We start from the raw sequence: 12,874 nt of genomic DNA on the forward strand, positions 1-12,874 counted from the left end.
GAGAAGAGAGTGGAGGTGGAGGGAGCCTGGATGGCTTAGCTTAAGTTGGTGCCTAGCTTTCATTATTAAATGGCTAGGTGGATATACAGTGGTGGAATTCCAATTTTCCTTGTATTCTGGGAGATGAGCAATAGCAGTTCAGGCTTAGCATCATCCCCAGCTCTGGGGTAGCATGTAGGTCACTTTTGGCTTGGAGACCATAGCTCATCCTCCATAAAGGCCTAATTTTCTTTCTTCCTTTTGCCCATCCCTGTTTAATGTGACTACTGTGCACTATGATCTATCAACAACAAGAAAAGGTGGGAGGGAAACAGCAATAAAAAGAAAAAGTATTAGAATAGGTCTGTCTTGATTCTGTTAGCATTACATTAATTGAGTTCTCCCTAAAGTCCTATAGAAATCATGTTGTAAATGCTTTCTGGTCAAAACTGCTGAAATACATTTGAGAATCAAGGGACAATCACAGGCACTTGCCCTCTCAGCTAACCTTTCTCTGTTCTTCCCCAGGACCTGCTAACGAGACACAAATTGTTGGTGGCAGAATTTCTGGAACAAAATTATGATGTAGTAAGTATCAATGCTGAAAGGCTTTTAAGAAAATTTGTTTATGCTTGGCTGCAAAAAAAAAAAAAAAATGCACAGGGGGTTTCGTGTTCTGCATAAACTCCTCACATAGAACTGTAATACCAAACACTGCTTTGTGCTGGAGCAGAATCCATGCCTGGCATGTGAAATGCAGATGCCCCCTCTGCACACAGCTGGGGACACAGCCAAGGTCTCAGGAGAACTCAGAGGTTAAGAGCAAGTTTAATTCCTTGTTGTGTGCATCAGATCTCCTCAAGTGTGAATGGAACTGAAACTTGCAAACAGATCATGGGAGAAAACTTGTGCATGGTTTTAACCAGTTTTGTGATACCCCAGCACTGACAGGGCCATACAGGAGTTATTTACTCTTCTTTGAGAAGAGTTGCTGAAACAAGTTTTAGCATTACTGGAAATTCCATGTGTCTAAATGATGGACTGAGGTCTGAATAGTCCTATTATCTTCCTAAGGCAATTAGCCCCTTGGTTAGATGCTATTTTTCACTTTGATTTTTTGGCTCTCTTTTGGACCAAATGTGGATGAGAAAAATTCCATTGGATTCAACTAAAATTGGATTGATACAGATCACGGAATTAGACTGTGGGTCACATTTTTGTGTTACCTAAGGTATTCTTTATTTCACTGCCAAAATGAAAAGACAAATTTCTTTCATTCTGGTTACCATGAAGGTTAAATAAAGAGCAGGCTTATTATTGCTGAGTCACTAATGCAGCTTAGCTGGAGCAAAATAAGTGTCTCTGCTAATCTTTTCTCTTAATACTGGGGCACTGCACTGAAACAGTCCCTATTATACATTTATTTGACATTTTACATTTTTGAGTATCAATTGCCTCAGGAAGTTTTTTTGGGTTTTTGTTTGGGTTTTTTTTTGTGACTATTGGATGGCAATGTTGATTTTTCCTGCTTGTTTGGTAGGTAGTCTGAACATATTGCAGCCTTGTCTCTCAGTCTTCCTGACCACAAGATCCCCTTGATCCATCCCTGCAAAATCCAGCACACACTTTGCTCCTAGTGACCCTTGCTGGACAAAGAGCTGTAGCGAGTGATGGTGCTGAAGGCAGATGAGGTGGCACCTCCCAAAAGGAGCATTTGGGAGTCCCCATCACCATTTTGGAGTGTTGCATTGAGTCACACAGCCAGGCATGACCATGATATGAGTGAGTGGACATCATGTGCTGGGCCCACATGTCCTGGCAGCAGTCACCCTTCTGTAAGAGAAGGCTGTGCAGGTGCTGGCTTACTTATGTCCCAGTTGGCTCACACTAGCCCCTGTTCCATCCAGTCCATATGTGGTATTCCCCCTCTGCAGCACTTGGAAGAGGAGTGTTCCTGGGCATTAGTTAATTCACTGTGTGATAACCAGCCAAGAGGAAAGGCCACAAGAGCTGGGCCTGGCATTGCAGTGAAGCATTAGAGGGTGGCACTGCTGCAGCAGTGAGAAGGACCAAGAGAAGGAAGGATGGACATTAATCTGATGCATTTGTGTTTTCTTGTTACTCTAGATCTTTGAGGACTATGAAAAACTCCTTCATTCTGAGAATTATGTAACAAAGAGACAATCTTTGAAGGTAAAGTCTCTCAGCACTTTGCTCCTAAATTTGTACTCTGTCTTATGCAGAATATCAAGGTGCATGCATGGCAATGGAGCAGCCATTCTTCTATCAACAGAAGGACTAAGGGCTTGTGATGCTCTTCCTGAAAAGCACAGGAGCTCACTGTGTCTTTTCTTTCCTGGGCCTCTGGGGAAGCACTGGGCCATTTCTATGGAATGAGTGCTGTCACTTCTCCTCTGAGCTCAGATCTGTGCTTTGGTTCAGAACATGGTTACAATGAGCTTGGCAGTAACGTGGCAGTCTCTGTCTGGGACACCAAGTGTGACATGGCCTGCACATGGAGGCAGAGGAGGGGTGTGAATGTAACATGGCAATTAAATGAAGGTGTCTTTGTGTACACTTGCTTTTGTCCCAGCTACTCACACCAGCCCCTGTTAACCCAGCCCAAACACAGGATCTCCCTCTTTCGTATTTAGAAGATGAGCATTATTTTTCTAATTTTTTTTACAGCTTCTGGGTGAACTGATTCTGGACAGACACAACTTCGCCATCATGACGAAATACATCAGCAAACCAGAAAACCTGAAGCTGATGATGAACTTGCTGCGAGATAAAAGCCCCAACATTCAGTTTGAAGCATTCCATGTGTTCAAGGTGAGACAGTATGAGTTGTAGAGATGGCAGACTTTCTCTTCTCCTCATAAAAATATCTTTCAAGGTAGGCAAGAAGAAGTCTGGGAAATTAAGGCAAAGGTTGGGGTTTACAGTCACTTGCAGTATTTGAGTGTGTCATAATTGAAAAGGGCCTTCAGGTGAGACCTAAAGCAGCATCATTTTGGTTTAAGCTGGGGGTCGTCAGTAGCCATTGCTACAGTAGTACACAACTTCTAGGTAGTATCCAGGTGATCTTCTCCCCACTCCTGGATCATTTTACCATGTGATTCTGGGTAAAGATAAAAAAAAAGCCTTAAAACTCTACCTTAGATTAAGAGTAGGTGGTGCTGGTGCTGGGCATCAGTGCAAGCACAATATGCTTTTAAAGATATTAGAAAGGTTTGGTAAATCTGAGCTTGAAATGAGTTTTATGCTTCCATCATTTTGCAGTGACATTATTGCAGTGTTTAAAAATTACCAGGCCCAACCAGTGTCCCTTTTTTCATGATGATCAATGTTAATAAGTTAGAAGTTTACAATTTTCCTATCAAAAGAGTTCTCTGTTCTGAAACAGAGGGTGAGTCAGATTGTTATGCAAAACTAACTCTAATTTGGAATGAACACGTTAATTTCAAACTATAAATAGAGTTGTTAATGATTATCAGAAGAGGAATTTTGGGCCTCTAAGGATATCCCTTCCCTAAGTTGGCTAAGAAAGATACCAGATAACACCAAATGACTGTGAGAAGAGGTTACAACACCCTCCAAAAATTCAGAGTGACTTGTTAAATATTGTACTTTTGCCATTTCTGATTTGGGAAAAAAGCTTTCAGATCCTTAGTGTGGAGACTTAGAGAATGTGCAGCTTCTTCAAAAAGCTTTTAGTTTTGTAAAAGAAAAAAAAAATCTTCAAGGAGGATTAAAAGAAAATTCCTTTCATGAAATAAGTGGCTTGGTAAGCTGTTCCCTTGCTGACTTCCTCCAGTCAACTGAACCACTATGAGTAATTTGTACTCCTCCTCCTTATCAGGAGGTGTGTGGCTCCAAGATAAGCAAGCAGTCTGGCTCCAGACACTTGCAGCCTTTGAGATGCCAGTGGAGAGAAGGTATCAGAGGATTTGGGTTTCTTAGCCACTCTGTGAATAAATACAAGATTTTTATTTATGAAGGACATGAGTTGCTGTTCCTGAATTCCTGAATTAATGATAGGCATGGACCAGGCCTTGGGAACGGCTGATTTCACTTATTTTAGGAGACATTTAAAAGGACTTGGAATAATGTAAAAGGATCCCAGTGTGCAACCATGTCACACATTGCTGTTCCTCCTATTCTGCCTTCCCATTCCTCACTTCCAGTATGTTGCATCCCATTTCCAATTAGAGTGGTGATATTGCAGGCTCATCCTTGCTTGACCACTTGCAGTTGCTGCCGTGTGGAAATAATGCTTGGACCTTGGAGTGCCAGCAGAACAAACCATGAGCAACAGTGGTGTTGTGTTTCTTCAGTTCAAAGGGCCAAACTCTGTCCTCAGAAACCTCCGTGGGTCTTTTCCAGTGGTGCCAGTCAGCAGCACTTCAGGGGGCCAAGGCATTCCCATGGCATTCCTCACACTGCCTCACACGCACAGGGCTCATGGTGGGGAGCTGCAGACTCAGAGCAGAACCTGATCAGCTGGAAATTGCTCATTCACAGCCTCCAGCAGCACACTATAGAGTAACTGTAGAGGTGCAGCAGCTCCACTTATAGGATCCTGCTCACTGAGGATCTGGGTTGCCTGGATTCAGCAGCATCCAGCTCCTCCCCAGGGGGAAGGGTCTTTATAGGGTTTGTTACAGGAAATTGCATTGTGAATTAGCTTTGTAGAGAGGGTCAGAGAAGATCTCTTCCCTGATTTCACTTCTTAAATTGAGTTCTACATTCTTGAGAATTAAAGAATTAGAATTCTAAATTCTACTGAAATCCTTACATATTTGAAGACTGGCTTTGTCTTTAAGTATTTTTTGTGCCCAGTTCTGCAGTGTTCCTGCCTCCTGTTTCTGGTTTTGTGTCACTCAGCCCAGTTCTTTTGTCAGATGTAGAATTCCATGTTAATGTAACTGGGAGAGGAATCTTGTCCTCAGCTTCTAATCTCATAAATTTTGAACTGTGCCTGCATTTTTAAATTATGCTTGCAAAATACCTATGCAGTCCTGGCTGAAATTACAGTAGACTAACCACAGTGATTTGGAATCAAAGGTCTGCTGAGAAGTGGATACTTGCTGCTCTGTCTGAGCTGCCAAAAGATTTAGGTTTAAATTACCTGATTTAGATGTTTTACCAGTTAGACACAGTTGAAATGAAAAAGTGTTTGTTTTGTAAGCATTCAGATTCCAATGTTCCCGTGCTCCAGCTGACCCAAAAAAAGGCTTATGACTCTTACTGCCTGAGGCAATTTCTAATTATTGGAGATTTGAAACTGTGAAACAGAGGTGAAAGTGATGACCACTTCTAGTGCAAACTTATTTTGGAGGAACATCTTGTGGTTGAAAATGTCAATACCCCCAAGCTCTGAGAATATTTAATTCACCCAATTTACTGTGAGTGGGAAAATGAAGACAGAGTGCCCACTTGGAGTGCCTTTTTCCATTCTCTACTTAGGAGATGGTTGATCTTCCTCCTAACTCCAGCTCCTTCTCTTCTTTTGCCTGAAAAAAATGGACCTTCTGCCTTGCAGCTCCATCCTAAAGGTCTGCAGCTGCTTTGTAAAACTGGATGTCCCAGGCAACATATGCATAAGGATTACACAGTGTTTAATCATGAGGAAAAGCTAACTGACCTCACCCCTTCCCTCCTCCTTCATAAATAATCCGAGGGGATCCCTCAGAGCTGTGGGCTTTGAGAGTCACGGGCTCTTCTCTCTGCAGTGATTTCAGTGGAGAGGTGTTGGTCTCAAGTGCGCACACTTTGGGGATCAAATACTGGGAAGGGCTCTCCAGCTCCTCTGGTGGGTTTGTGATGTGTTCCATTAGGGGAGCCTCCTTCAAGTTTGCCTATCTGTAGGGCAGGCTGTATCTTTCAGACCTATGTGAACATGGTGCAGGGATTCCTCTGACTTCACATATTCAAAAACAAAGGATAGGAACAGCTCTCTTGGATTTCACATAAACAATTTGCTGATTTTGAGGAAAACACCCTGTAGCAGTGAGCTGGGATTATATGACTTTCTTGCTCTTAAGGGGACATTTAGCAAGATATATTTTACTGTTTAAATCTAAAAATAGAATGGGTACACTGTGTTTTGTGACCTCAGTTTCATTTTTCCATTCTCTTTCATGCACATTATGAGCTACCTCCTGCAGCTTGCTCTGCAAACAGCCTCACATAATTTGACCATACTGACAGTTTGCTTTTGGTACGAAGCTGAGGCTGTGTTTGTGGGATGTGTCCTCTCTGTTTCTCAGCTGGATAATCTAAAGGACAAGGATTATTATGTGAAGCATTGTTCTGTAAGCAGCATGAACCTTGTGTGTTCTGTGTGTGCAGTGTCCTGACAGTGACATTGTGCGTGACCCCAGAGCAAGTCCTAAAATGCTCAGTCCAGGGCATCCTGTAATTGCTCTTGCTCTCCTCTTGCCCCAGAAGGTTGTAATGCCTGGTTATTAATTGTAAGGAAATAAGGTCAAATTCTCTGATCAAGTAATTTTGATGTTTGTTTGAAGAAATACATTAAGACTTTTAATGGAGAAGGTAACAACTATTCCACTTTGGACAACTTTAGAAGCTTTAGGGTTGATTTTCATTCCAGGTCTTTTGCAAATACTCCTGAAATGGAGCTTTCTCTGTTTTGAGACAGCTATATTTAGAGTTGGAATTTTTATATGGGTACTGTCTTTATTTTGGGTCTCTGTCTCTCTCATCTGTCTGAATTTAGTGCTCTAGAACATATATCTTTTCATAATAAAACCACAGGTGAAACCAAGTTCTCTGTGGTTTGATCCAACTTCATTTTAGTTGAAATGTTCCAGATAGCATTAATAATGTTTCTGGTTTTAGGGATTGATGTCCTTCTCTATGCCAATACAGAGTTCTGAGTGAGGGGGACCCTTTCTAACATAAAGTCTCATGGTGGTCCTGCTCCTGGGCTCTGTGAAACTGGTCAGTTGATACTGACAGAATTGATTTTGTTTGCTTAGCCAAAGTATTGAATAACATTTCAGGAATTTTCTGGTCCTTGAACATTCTCTCTTTACGAGTCCCTGTTGACACTGAGCAAGACTGGCAGCTGAGATGATCTTTGTTTGAATGTTCACTTTGCCAGTTTTGCAAGGGGAAGATTGTAATCTATGAATAGTTGAGCAGGAAGATAAACAGGATGTGATGGCTTCTATGAAACTAGGTTCTTTATTATTTGCTATGGTAATACCAGTGGTAGGTCCAATATGAAATGCTATTGACTAGGTTTACCACCAACCTTCCAGTCCTGTTTGCAGAGCAGAGAGCTTTTACAACAAGAATTATTTAGATTTCTTCATTTTGAGAGTCACCCTTCAGATAAATATTAAGGAGGCCTAATATTCATTGAAGGAAGATGTTCAGCACTTCAAGGTCAGGCCTTCTTTGATGGCTTCTATTTGCATTGTCATCAGATGATTTCTGAACATGTGGGTCTTGCCAGTGTATCTGATGGCTTCTTCTCCTCATCACCAAGGGTGAACTGAACTCCAAAATAAAAATTTCTTATGAAGATCTGTAAATCCCTGCCTGTAAGCTTACATCCTGCTTTTCCTCATGGCAGCTCATCCAGATGACTGGGGGCTTATCATAGTCCAGATCCTGGAAGTATCCAGCTTACACCAGCATGATCACCTGCTGTAGGTCAGCATACAGGGAGCTGCATCCTGGGGCTGCCCCAACTGAGAGCATGAAGTGCTGCAGCCTCATCCAGAGCCACATGTCCATGCTCAGGAGATCTCAAGATTCATGTAGATAAAGCAAGAGTGGAAAGCTGTAAAGCACGTTCATATTTACATCCCCAAACCCTTTTTCTCCCAGTCTGAGGGGAACCAATGCATCAATAGCAGTGTATCAAAGTTATTTGCAAAGGAGGAGATGCTGCTTTCAGATGCTGCAGCTGTTGAGAGTGCCTCTGGTGTAGTGAGAGCTGTGAACTGGCCATTCCACCACAGGCAGGTGTGTCCCTGGTAGGAGACTGCCCTGTGAGTACTTTGGGCATTGTGCAGGAAAGGGGCTGCTCAAAAGGGATCCTTGGGGGATGTTAGTGCTGCACTTGAGAAGTTTTAGGTGGCAAGTGGGAATCATTTAAGATGATAGCTCAGGGTAATTAGAGAAGGGCAAGGTGGAGGCCTTTGTGAATAACTGTAGATAGTGTATTGTCACTGGGACCATGGCCTGGACACCAGATCAAGGAAAACTTTGTAATGCACTTGGGAAGTGTTCACCCAGCATGGCAGAGGTTGCAGCTCTTCCTGCACAGCAAAGGGCAAAGTACTTTAAAGCAGGAACTTCTAGGAGAAGCCTGAGGAGGAGGGATCCAGAGGAGACAAAAACATAGACACAGATTAAGATTACTCTAGCATCAGGTGCCAGGGTTTAAGAGCAGATGCTTTGTCTCACCTTTGTGAAATGAAAAAGTACTTCTAGTTTCCTGTTTGGGCAGAAGTGCTCAGTGGGATACTGTTGGTGTGTGTTGAACCCCATTCCTTCCACATGTTCCCCTGATGTGGCACTTTCCCCACCACTTGTATAACATCCTCTGATTTTGGAGTATGAAGCCTAGTGGTGGGTGCAGCCTGAGCCCTGCCCCAGCCTTTACCAGGCGTTGTCTTAGGGACAAGAGGCTGTAGCACAGCCCCCCAGGACAGAGTGTGTGTGATTCTCATCAGGTAGCACAGCTTCTCCCCGAGCAGCTGGACGGGGCCCAGGTTTTCCTGTGGGCACAACCTCAGGGGAGACAAAAGGACCTGCAGAAGAACCCCGGACTGGGAGCCAGCGGTGGTGCTGCCTGTGCTCGGCAGGACAACATGCCATTCTGTGCTGTCAGCAGATGTTTGTTTTCATTCTGCTTTGGACAGGCTTGGAGGGAAACTGGATGATTTCCAGCTCTGTCCATCCTTAATTTCTTCTCATGGGGCAGAGACTAACTGGAGTTATTTCTGTCGTTGCACAAGCGCTCAGGCGGTGTTTGTTGCCCAGCCATGGAAACCTCGGAGTGAGCCAGATGTGGGAGCTGCTCCCGGGGCGGCCGGGGTGCGCTGCACGTGTGCTCCCACTGCGAGCCCCACCTGCCCCTCCTGACCCACACCCCAGGAAAGAGAGCCCCATCTCTGTGCCATCCCGGGGTCCCTGGAAGAGCCTTTCACTGTTGGCCTTTGCAACCAGCCTTAGCTTTGCACTTAACCCAGAGAAAATGTTAAAGGAACAGCATTGTGGCATGAGGGGTCATGTTCAGAGCTGGAAAACTGCAGCTTTAGTGATTGTAGTAGGAAAAATCAGAGCATTGAAGAAGGCCAGTAAGCCACAGTGCTGGGCTGGCTGTGCCAGGTGAGTATCTGTGTCTCACCTCACCCTCCTGCAATGCCACCCTCCTCTGGTCAGCAAGGACTGCAAAGGTGCTGGGCACACCACAATCCTCCTGCTCCTGCTGCTGTAAGTTTCCATGCTCCCATGAATGGATTAGGCAGAGGGAAGTGAGGCCTCTGACATAATTTTTCAAACCAAAACAAAGCTGGCAAGTCTAATTTTAGGCCTGGTTTAATACGGAAATGATATCAATACTGACACAAAGCTTTTCCGTTCTCCTGATAATTAATTTCTGTGTATTTGTCTTGTGGGTGGGAAGAGGCTGAGGATTGATAGCTCCCTCTCAACAGCTGGATTTACAGTCAAAAGCTTTTATCACCAAAGAGCAAAGTGAAAGGGAAACGATACCACACACGGGCATAGTTTTGCTTCAGTTTGCTGTGGGACCAACATGTTTGAACTCCTGTCTGACTGCCCTGGGACGAGGTGGATAGCAGTACAGTATCTGCCTGTAACTTGTGGGGATGTTGTGACTGATGTTCCTCTATCTTTCTCTCTCTCTCTGTCTCCACCCCCTTGCTGTCTCTCTGTGCCTGATTTTGTTTGCATGTTAGGTTTTTGTGGCCAGTCCAAACAAAACACAGCCTATTGTGGAGATCCTGTTGAAAAACCAACCCAAGCTAATTGAGTTTCTGAGCAATTTCCAGAAAGAAAGGACGGATGACGAACAATTCACTGATGAGAAGAACTACCTGATTAAGCAAATCCGAGACTTGAAAAAGCCAACAGCATGAAGAACACCTCTTGTTTTCCACTGTAGGCATTAATCCAGTTGTTAAGTTCCTCTGTGTCCTTTAAACACCACAATAGTGCTTGAGAAGGCACAGCAAGTGCCTGGTTTTTATTTTGTCTTTGTTCCTAGATGTCAAGAGTATAGGGGTTTTACATGAGAACTAAAAAACCAAAAATCTAGAATAATATATTATTTTTAATCAAGATTATAATTATTTATGTCAGTTTAGAATCTCTCTGTAATAGAAGCTGGTTTGACAGATTTTTTTGTGCTCAAGAAGAATGAACCTCTTTGCTTAACTTTATCAGCAAACTCAAGCACTGGCAAGTGCACAGAGCAGGTCTCCTGAGGACTGTGACATTGTTCCTTCACACCTGTAGTTGTGACTTGGTTCTAGCGCTGCACACACACAAGACTGTGAAAGAGTACATTGGTCTCTGGAGTTAGCTGCACTTATAGGTCAGGTTCTTTAGTCAAAACTATGGAAGATGAAAAAGCAGTAAAAGTCACGTTTTTGCTTCATTTTGTGTTCTTTCATCCTTTTCCCCCCCTAGATCAGAGGTTTTCTATTCAGTGCTAGGGAATGGATGGATATATCAGCCATCTGAGCTGTTTCTGCCTAACTCCCATTTCCCTGTGTGTGATCTATCTTGTGCTAGAGCACAGGCTTTTCCTACCAGCTCCCTGCAGTCTCATGAAGAGCAGCCCCATGGACATGGTGCTCACGTGCCCTGTAATGGGAAAAGGCAAGGGCAATGCCCCTCCATCAAAGGCCATGCTGTATTGCTGATAAAGTGATCCTACACCTACAGAAACCATCCATGGTCAAGAATATTGGGTGATAGCCAGAGCTGCTTGGCTGAATTGTGACAAGGGCTGAGCCTCAGCACCAGAGTGAGAGAAAGGTCCCTAGAGTCTTTCCATATAAATTCCAGTCCTGGCTGTGTGAGGCGGGGTTGAGCTGAGTTCAGCAAGGCAATAATGAAAAGGCGTCAGCCAGATCTGCTGCGTGGGCTGAGGTCCCTGAGCCTGCAGGTGCTGCCATAGCTGAGAGCATTTACTGGATACTGAGCCTGGGAGGCCACTGAGCAGCAACAGGCACCAAAGGCCACCTGTAGTTTGGCATTTTCTGCCCTTGTTCATCCTGACCTGAATTCAGGCTCAGTGTTAAAGTTGTGGAAGAGGAGGTTGTTGCACCATAAATGTTTTGAGTTTAATAAGCTCTATGGTACAGACAGTGTTTCCCTGGTGTGTTTGAAGAGTTTTTGGGGTCTTTTGTTTTCTAACAGGAAAATGTTATTCTGATGCTTTAGTAGGAAGTGGAGTTTGAGAGCAGGGAGTGGAAATTTCTTGAATCTTTCTGGACAGCCTTGGTTCTGAGTTTTCCTATTTGCTGTAAGAAAGTTCTCTAGCTAAAACTCTATCTAATGCTTCAGGTAACAGGTGACACTGAATTGTAAAAACAGAACAAGCCCTTTTCTTTCATTAAACTGGTGTATATTGAGGTGACTGATACTTTAATTTATGTGCTTTAGAAAAGGGAAGAAACAGAACTGATTGTGGTCTTGTTTTTTTTCAGATGTCAGATACACACAACAAATGTACATCTTAGTTGCCTGGAATTAAAAAAAAAAAATTACAAGCTATTAAAGGCATGATAACTGATCACTCTATTTCTGTCTCTGGGTTTTTTTCTCTCTTGCCTTTCTGGATAGCCAGATTCCATACAGTGCTAAATTCCTTTTCTCCTTTGTCAAGTCGTTTCAGCAGAGGGAGAGGGATGAGCACTGCCTTCAAAGCCAATGCTCTCTGAAGCATCAGGTCTGCAGCCCTGGCTGGCAAGGGTCTGGCAACCCCAGCCCAGCTTGGCCTGGCCACGAGCCTCAGCCCCACCCTGCAGGTGGTGTTTGCTGGCAGTGGTCACTTGCAGGTTGATAAGGGAGCTTCTCTGGAATCACAGTGCTTGGAGCCAGTCATTTAAGTCTCATCCTCTGAGATCTGGAGCCTGAATCCAAAGGGTGCTTGGCTGTGTTCTGAGCTCCTGGGGTGGGGCTAGTCTCCAGGGCTGGATTAACACAGAGACACGTGTCCATTGCCTCAGCCTCTGGAGTCACATGAGAACATTGGGCTTCCAGCCCGTGCTAGGAAAAAGTGTCTCATGGTGTGTTGCTGGGGAATGCCTGCCCTTGACGAAGGGAGCGTGACCCACACAGAGGTGCCCAGAGTCTACGAGGGGTCACACTGGGAGAGCTTTGTCTGCATGGTCTGCACACAGAGGAGCACTTGAAGAGACCCAAACCCGATGGTAACACAAGGAGCGAGGTTCCACCCTGGTGTCTGTGTGGGCAGAGAGGAGTCAGGCCAACAGGAAACAGTGATGGGCCCTGGCCCTGCAAAGGAAGCCTTTTCCAGGGCAAGGAGTCTTTGGACCACATGAGAAAGTAAGTGGTAAGGGAGGGCTTGTGAAAAGGGGGATCTGTGTGTGTGTCTGCAACAGGGAGGGGAAGAAGAGGTCTTACAGGTAAAATGACACATGCCAGGGCCCTTGCAGCTTGTCTTACCAGAAGCTGGTCCTGCAGTAGATCACACAACCCATCTCAAAGTAGAGTTTTCCCCAAGCTCAACTTGCTTAGATCTTTGAAAGAATAAAAAGCATAAAAATTGGTGAAGATGAAATTAGGCACCATAGTAATATTTCACAGCAGGTGGGGACACAGCAATAAGTAAATGAAAATGAAGTATTTTCTAATG

The 12,874-nt window shown here is 44.2% G+C and overlaps 1 protein-coding gene across 4 annotated transcripts in view; it reads left to right on the plus strand.

Annotated features, from left to right (window-relative positions):
• CAB39L (calcium binding protein 39 like) overlaps positions 1-11,796 on the plus strand; it is a 59,982-nt gene extending 48,186 nt beyond the window's left edge. For all 4 annotated transcript variants that reach the window (XM_066544984.1, XM_066544985.1, XM_066544982.1 and 1 more), the window contains 4 exons: positions 508-567; positions 2,107-2,172; positions 2,668-2,811; positions 9,945-11,796. In XM_066544984.1, coding sequence (XP_066401081.1) covers positions 508-567; positions 2,107-2,172; positions 2,668-2,811; positions 9,945-10,124 — 450 coding nt within the window. In that variant the 3' untranslated portion in view covers positions 10,125-11,796. The remainder of the gene's footprint in view (positions 1-507; positions 568-2,106; positions 2,173-2,667; positions 2,812-9,944) is intronic.
• Positions 11,797-12,874: the final 1,078 nt, after the last annotated feature.

This window comes from Molothrus aeneus, chromosome 2 (genome assembly GCF_037042795.1).
Source record: "Molothrus aeneus isolate 106 chromosome 2, BPBGC_Maene_1.0, whole genome shotgun sequence".
Lineage (NCBI taxonomy): Eukaryota > Metazoa > Chordata > Aves > Passeriformes > Icteridae > Molothrus > Molothrus aeneus.